The sequence below is a fragment of the Schistocerca serialis genome, chromosome 1, assembly GCF_023864345.2.
Source record: "Schistocerca serialis cubense isolate TAMUIC-IGC-003099 chromosome 1, iqSchSeri2.2, whole genome shotgun sequence".
Lineage (NCBI taxonomy): Eukaryota > Metazoa > Arthropoda > Insecta > Orthoptera > Acrididae > Schistocerca > Schistocerca serialis.
In genome coordinates this window covers 556,557,262-556,565,964 of record NC_064638.1, presented here as the reverse complement: position 1 = coordinate 556,565,964, position 8,703 = coordinate 556,557,262, and the positions used below count along the sequence as shown (strand labels likewise).

At 35.5% G+C, this 8,703-nt stretch overlaps 1 protein-coding gene across 2 annotated transcripts in view; it reads left to right on the top strand.

Annotated features, from left to right (window-relative positions):
- The first annotated feature begins 7,983 nt into the window (after window positions 1-7,983).
- Window positions 7,984-8,703, top strand: part of LOC126475420 (serine--tRNA ligase, cytoplasmic) — an 80,148-nt gene continuing 79,428 nt past the window's right edge. The window contains exons 1-2 of one of the 2 annotated variants that reach the window (XM_050103268.1): window positions 7,984-8,262; window positions 8,583-8,653. In XM_050103268.1, the coding sequence (XP_049959225.1) occupies window positions 8,127-8,262; window positions 8,583-8,653 (207 nt within the window). In that variant the 5' untranslated portion in view covers window positions 7,984-8,126. The remainder of the gene's footprint in view (window positions 8,263-8,582; window positions 8,654-8,703) is intronic. The other variant, XM_050103277.1, reaches the window with a different exon arrangement.

The following is an 8,703-nucleotide window of genomic DNA, read 5'->3' as shown; positions in this document are numbered from 1 at the left end:
ATAGATCTGTCTGCTGCCTATGACTCTGTCTGGAAACATGGCATATTGTACAAATTCATGCAAATAATCCCTTGCTTGAGAACTACCATACTTATAGATGCCATGCTTGCTGCCAGAACATTCCAAGTTGTAACAGGAGAACGTATAAGGGTCCAAAGAACCCTGAACAACGGCCTACCACAGGGCTCTGTGTTGGCTCCACTACTGTTCAGCTTATATATTGCCGATACGCCATCCACATATTCCAGGAACTTTGGGTACACAGATGATTGTGTCTTGGCAACTCAACACAAGAACTTTGAGATCATGAAAACATCCCTGACATCTGACTTGGAGACATTAAGTACGTACTTTCGTAAATGGAGATTACAGCCAAATCCTACAAAAACTGAAACTACATGCTTCCAGCTCAATAATAAATTAGCAAGCAAACAACTTGACGTTCATCTCGGGGGAAATCCGATCTAATGAGCATACAAAGTGCCCTGCAGTCACTTTAGACAGAGTGCTCACTTATAAACGATCTCTGGAAAATACTGCAACCAAACTAAAGACGAGGAATAATATTCTCCAGAAGCTGTATGGCACTATTTGGGACCCCTTGGCTGACACACTACACATGTCGGCACTTGATCAGGTCGACTTGGCCACGAGTACTGCGCTCCAGTCTGGATGGACAGTATTGACATAAAAAAAATCGATGTGCAACTGAATAGCATGATGCGAATTGTCAGTGAAACTATGAGATCAACCCCAACACACTGGCTGCCAATTCTGAGCCACATACCACCTGCAGACCTACGCTGGAAGAATGCTCTTCTCTGCAAATATAGGAAGATAACTGACAACACCAAGCACCCTATACACTGTGACATGCCTGACCTGGAAAGAAACAGATTTTGGGCTAGACAACCAACAATGATAACAGCCAAGGAATTGCAGAACATAAACTTTAATGCAATGAAGACCTGGGGGCAACAATGGCGATGGGTGTGCCTTGAGCATTGTCAAAGCCTCCCATGAATCACTGAGAGACCGTCTGGATATGAACTACTGTGTGAAATATTGTTATCCCTTAACAGAATACACACAAATCACGGAAGATGTCAGATACTCTTTACAAATGGGGAAAAACACCAACTCCCAACTGTGCCTGCAGAGCCAACAGACGGACCATCTGTCACATTGTCCAAGAGTGCGACAGAAGAGCATACAGTGGCAAGTTCAGTGATTTTCTCATGGCAACAGGCGCCACAAAAGACTTTATATGTAATCTTAATGTTTGTATTTAATTGTATTGACCATATATAATTTTGATGTTTGTATTTAATTGCATTGCCCGTTATCTGTATGTTTTATACTTCTTATTTAACATATTTTATTATGTTTTTATGTATATATTTGTTTAAACATTTGTAAGAAGCATAAAATGATACGCACTGCCATATGCTAAATAAATAAATGTAAAAGTTATTGGAGACAAAGACTGTTGTATTGGCAAACGAACAGAGGATAACAGTGAAGCACAGCAGAAATAGAATAATGTCATTAGGAGAGAAAGGAAATCCATCATGAGCTAAAAGAAAAAGGTAGCAAAGGCTTGTGAGGAGGCCATAGAGAGTGTACATTCCACAAGATGGCATTTTTGGAAACAAGAAAATCAGTTCCAAAAGAAGGTGGGCTGTATATTAGCTCAGATAGTACGAACAATGTAGAAATGCTGCATCCAGAAGTAGAGCCCGAAGAACAGCAGAAAACTGTCGCAAGTGGTAGGGAGGAGGTCAAATCCATGTACAGATCTGTCACAGACACTATAAAAATGAGGGGCAGGGCTTTAGAAGATACCCTAGCAGACTGAATCAGTGGTGTGGTCACGTGGAGCAAGAAATGCACACTGTACTATATATTGGGACTTTCAGGAAGATATCTCTGAAATCGGAGTTATGACAGAGCAGTATCCACCAATTACTCTTAAGATGTGTATAAGGTCCTGTTAAAAGAAAGGTGACGTATTTCTATTAAAATAAAAGGGAATTCGCAAGGCTAGTAACAAAGTGCGTTACCACAGCTGATCTTTGTGTATAGACAGATTAAGCAGTTATCATGTAGTATATGCAAAACTGACTCCTTTTGCCTTTGATAGATCATGAAAGCAGAGGAAGAAAACTTACTTAGTCACAAGAGATCTATTGGAAGAAGCAGATTCATGAGATGTTAAACCTGCGAAAAGTTGCTATAATTACCAAGAATCTGAAAAGGGTCTTCATGGAATGTCACTAGTAATACCTCAAGGCTGAGATAGGGAAAAAGTTAGAAGGAGCAGTATATAATAAAGAAGAGAAATGGAGAGCAACACAAGGAAAGTGAAGAAGAAATATGTTGCAGGAGTAAGGAAAGCAGAAACTTAAAAGAATTATGAAAACAAAAGGAATATCTAGACGAAAATAAAATGGAAGTATAAAGAAGGAGATGTGGGTATTTACAGAACAACATTGAATAACCACAATTAGTATGCATGACATTGTGGAGACAGAATTGCCTGTAGCATCAAGAGTACTGGGAATCCTGGAGTATCATATTTTCTAGGGGGAAAAGTGTTAAAGCCACTACACAGGACAGCACATGTTAACAATGGTGTTTGGCATTTGTCTGGAATGTGCAAATATTTCTAAATTTTGCAGTTATAATACATAAGTATAGTATATAAATATAGTATTTATTATGTTCAGATCGAGATCTAACCATTGTCTGGGATATTTTACTTGCAAATTCATATGCCATTAATTAACTGTGAATAATTTTTGTTCACATCAGAAATGTAAGACTAGGTTAACCTCAAGACATGATAAGACATCAAAGGAAGGCAGCATTTTGACACAGAACAGAGCAGAGTACTACAAACATAGCAAAACTAAGCATGTTATGTAACAGCCCTTGTTAAGTAGAGCTTACAAAAACTTTGAGAGGCAATGTGCAAATGTAAACTGAACTATTATCCATATAGAGGAAGTGAGAAGTGACATATAGTGAGAGTAGATGTTTTGATTTCAGAATATGGAGTCCATATTAGAATACACATAAATTAGTTGTTCATCAGCATTGTACATAAAGAAAAATGTTGAAATTTCATGTCTCATCAAAAATGTAATCCAGTAAATTCCAACAGCATACAAGTGTTAGTGACTCTAATTGCCCTATACAGCCTCATCTGTCAAGAAATGGTTCTATAGAATGGATGATTTCTTCAAACAGATGTATTAATTTGTTATTTAAATTATTTTTGGTGCCTATGAATCTGTTTAAATCACTATACTCATGGTGAAAAACAATTTAGTTGGATAATTTATTGTGTATCGTACTAAGACTTAGTACTGTGCTACATGAAGGTATTTTGCAGCTGTAGAATGTTGTTTGACAACTTTGATTGACTGATGACAATATATTTTGTAAGAGAGTAAATGTGTTATGAGGCTATGGCCAGTATGTCTAGAAGTAAAGATATTCAGATTTTGAAAATGGGCATAATCTGAAGTCAGTATAGGTTGCATCCAGCCATAATGAACTCTGTTGAGATCTTAGTCCAATCCCATTGACACTGTCAGTCAGTTTGGGCTCTTTCATTGATTAAGCTCAGAATTTTCGCCCAGATTCATTGTTCGTTGGCTAAGCTGCCTGCTGTATCATTAGAAAAATGGCACTCTGTCCTGGAACCCACAAAAACTCATTACTATTCTTTCTTGCTGATTTTTATTGACCTCTTTCATAATGTCTGTAATTATGGGCATGCATATTATTGTTCTATTTTGCTTTTTAGAGCTCGTCAGTGCACTTATAGGATCATCTAATATCAGCATACAGCTTTGCGTTTATAATCGACTATATTTTTTGCCAGAACAAGTAGTTGGACAACTACATGTAACAAAATATTAGGTAGCTTGGAAGTTCTTCAGTAAAAAGCTTCCATCTCAAATTCTTGTCATTGTACACTCCTAAAAACTAAATAACTTAATTTTCTTTATTGATTCATTCCATACACTATCGTTAAAGTAAAGGTTATCTCTTGTGTTGCACAGAACTGAACGTATCATATGGAGCCAAGGTCACTTTATAATTGTATAGTAGGAAACTGGTAAACAAGATATGTTGGTATTTACCTGTCAGGCCCAAAACAATTACCAATACAATTACCTGAAACGAAAATTCTATTATTAATTCTAAGGAAATAGCAAGAATGGCAGTTTTGAAGCAAAACACTATGGCTGTCGCGACCGTGCACTATTTGTTACTCTCCACTGACAACCCATTGTGCACATTTGAAACTCGAAATAAATACCTTTCAGTGTACACAGGATACTGTAACCACTGTCAAATTAGATCTCGTGCAGAAGCAGGTGCAGCATCGGTGCAATTTCTAGTTTGGCTTGTCTGCAGTTTCATGAGGCATTGGCATGAGAAGAGCCATATGTCAACTTTTGAGTACTATGTACAAATGCACTATGCCTTTTCATTCACCTTTTCCTTTATTAAAGAACTTTCACATCGATACCAACCCCATCATTGACAGAGCACTTTTGATGCAATCTACCTTTCTATTATGAGCCCATCACTAATCGAAATATTAATATGGAAGAACATAAAAACAAATTTAATGTTCATATTTCTAAAATAAAGAAATATAAATTAAAAGTAAACACTGTACCCCCGTAAGTTTTTCCATCATAAGAAAATGATCATGAGAAAAGAGTGTCAATCAGAAACTGCTGTCTTTTTACTGAGGTGAATGATGCTGTGGAAAACCTCTGTTCATAAATCAGTATTTCATTTTAGGAAACGGCTCAGGGTCAAAAATATTCAGCTTGTTTCATTTCTCTATACTCGTATTTGTGACTTAATGGGTATGGAACTTTGGAAATTAGTTATGTGAGATCACTTTCCATTTGCTTATTACTCTGTCAAATGATTGTAAACAGTTTAACTTACAAATGATCATTTAATCTGTAAGTAAACCTTCTGGATGAAACTTGACATATATATATATAATGTGGTGAAAGTAATGCAATATGTATTTTTTCGTTTTTGTCTAATTTCACTTTTGAGAAGTAAAACACAACCCAAAAGATAATTTGGTATATTATATTTAGAAGGAACATCTGTGAAACTTCGACATATAAAAACGTTTCATGTAACAACTGAAATGTATTTAATGTTCTAGAAAACTGTGTAATCAAATTTTGTAGTAATTTCAAATTTTAGAAAATACCATTGCATCATCAATAAATTTTGAGAAAAGAAAATTTTTGTTACAGCTTAAATTAAAGAAGCTTTCACGCCATGTAAATCCATGTCTAATAAAGCTGATTTCTGAAATACCATTTTTGACAAATAAGCTGGACACAGTATGCTGTTGGAGTATTTTCAACACACTGAATTAAAAGATTGAAACATTCATTATCATTCTAATTATTTATTTTACTTATTTTTCTTTTATTTTTTAAATTGTTACTTTGCACTAACCTTTTTATTTTGTGTTTTAGTTTACTGTTTCACCAATGTGTTGAAAATAATGAGTAACTCATTGTCATGATACAAAATCAATACATAATGATAATCGCTAAAGAAATGCTTAAGACATGACGTTTTCAACATTATGCATATAGAATGAACGAAATGTCTTCACATGATACTCATGACAAATAGCACAATATTAAATAGAATTTAGTAGGATTCTCAAACTGCAGCATGTGAGCCTCTAAATATACTTATTTTTACAATTCAGTATACTGCAGAACATGAGTGAAGAGAACTGACAATTTACTAGTTATTGCAGCTTGGTTATATTATTTATCAAGTGGGGATTGTCATCATAATCATCCAGCAGAACAAGACCAGAAATTCTTCTCACAAAGACCTACCAACCTCGAAGAACTTATACAGCCAACGAATGTACCTGTCCCAGTGAGTCCTTTGGAGTCACCATGTGACATAATTCCTTGTCCTCAGATATGATACTCAAAATGGTTCTTTAACCCTGACCACCACAACCATCTAACAATAATATAGATTTTTCTACCGGAGTGTGAAAGAAAAATTCTTTCAAAAATCTTTTGACCTGATCAGATGTTGGTTTACAGGACTTCTAATCTATGACAAAAACATTTGGCGCTTAAAGACTCTCCATTAATAATTTTTTAAACTACAAAGTTGGGGGGGGGGGATGCTCAGTGTGGAAAAACCATTTTGATATTTTGAGCATCATACCTGGGGTCAAGGAACTTACTCATATTTTTTATATATCATGTGGTGATTGACCCCAAAAGGATCAATAGCACAGGTACAGCCAAAGGGTCATATATGTCCTTCGAGGTTGGAAGAACTTTGTGAAAAGGTTTTCTGCTCTAGTTCTGATGAATGACTGAGATATCAATATCCACTTGATAAACAATATAGTCAAGCTGCTGTCACTAGTACATAATCATTTCTCTTCACCAAGGTTTTGCAGTTCACTGAAATATGCCTTGTAGAAATCAGAATATTCAGAGGATTACCCACTGGAATTTAAGATTCCTGTTGAATTCTGTTTTACACTGTATTTTCTGTCGTGTGTATTATGTGAAGAAATTTCGTTTAGTTTATGTGCATGGCGTAAAAAACATCATGTTTTAAGTATTTCTTTATATATTGCATTGTTATATTGATTTTGTATCATAATAATAAGTGACTCATTATTTTAACTAACAAAAGTAGCATATATGAAATGGTAAACTGAAGAAAATAAAAACGTTAATGTGTAATATAAAAATAACAATTTAAAACAAAAAACAAAAATAAGTAAAATAAATAATTGGAATAACAATGAACATTTAGGTGTTTCAGTCGGGTGTGTAGAAAATACTCCGACAGTGCATTGTGTGCAGATTACTTTCCGAAAATCATATTTCAAAAATGAGCTTTAATACACATGGATGAATGTGGTGTGAAAACTACTTTAATTTATCTTATAACAAATGTTTTTATTTTTCAAAATTAATTAATGATGTTGTTTTCTGCAAAATTTCAAATTATTGCAAAAGTTGATTATACTGTTATCAAGAATGTTAATTACATTTCAATTTTCATATGAAACATGTTTTTTATGTATTATGATTTTGAAGATATTTTCTCTAAATATAATACTCCAAATTATCTTTCAGGGTATGTTTTAGTCCTTAAAAGTGAAACTGGGTAAAAACGAAATAAAGCGTATTGCATTATTTTGACCCCTCTACATTCCCATCAAGTTTCATGAAGATCGTTTATTTATGTTCCCTTGTTAGTCCCGCTCCGGTCAACTGGTAAAACTGGGTGAACTCCGGTCAAATAGCGTGTTTGCTTCAGCACCCGCTTGTCAACCTTTGAGATCCTGCAATACGGTAGCGAAGTAGTAGCAATAAATCTATTGTTGAACATGAGTGAGCTGTGTATGCGGCTGTTGCGTGAACCAAGTGCATTGCTGTTACATAATTAATGTTAGCGATAGACACGTCTGTTCGGTAGAAGTAATTTCTTTATGATGCTACTCGTACGAAATAATACTGTAGAAATAGCGTTCTGACATAGGCGTGCATTTACAGTCGCTAGCTGGGGTAAAGATAGGAATAGAGGAGGAGGAGAAACCACATACCTCTCCTGGTTAATTCTCAAACCATATTTTAGTATTTCATGAATTATTGTGAAATAAATATCCGAAATAGGTCCGCCAAGCACCACAAAAATTACGCCCCCTCTCCCTCTGCGTCTGCACACCTATTAGCCACCACGCCTATATAGCTTATAATTTTCCTGCTGTTATTGAATACAACTGACAACTTCACAATTATTTGAAATCGATATACTATAATGCTGTCATTTGGTCCAAAAACAAAAGTAGGAAACCAAATTCCCTGCAGCCAGTGATTTCTGATTTCTATAAGAACCACGTCGTGTGTTATCTTTGAGCACGCCGGTGCTTGGAGCTGCCAGCTGCGTGGCTTGAATCTATGTTGACTAACTTGCCGCATGGTGTTTTCGTGTCAGTTGACGTAATTTTTGTGATTGTTGACGGATCTGCCTAGGTTATTTATTTCACAGTAATTTATTAAATACGAATAATGGTGTTAGATTTAGATCTCTTCAGGCCTGAAAAAGGCGGTGATATCGAGAAAATTAGAAAAAATCAAGCGAACAGATTTAAAGACGTCGGGCTTGTTGATGAAGTTGTAAAGAAAGATACAGAATGGAGACAGTGTAAGTGCGATATGTTTAAGACTGTAGAACAGTAAGAAATATGTTGCTAGTGCAGTCACCGTAACTGTCGTTGAAATCAATGTGGTTGCCGTCACTGTATGACCATGTGTTAAATAGCCAAAACGGCCGTGTATCAATAATGTTCCGTAACACGCTGGTCTCGCTTCTTGGCGAGAAACATTGCCCCAATACATACTCGTGTTTAGTTGGTGGTAAAGAGCAGTCATTTTGTATAGCATTGAAACTGCAAAGTACTCCCTATTTCCGTGTCCTTAAGAGTGCCTGATTTTGTTAACAAACATTTTCCCCATTTTTTTCAGTGCGTCATCAGTTGGATAACCTGAATAAACTGAAAAATCTGTGCAACAAAGTAATAGGCGAGAAAATGAAGGTAAATAATACAGAGAAAATTTGTTAAATGTAACTACAAGTATACTGTAA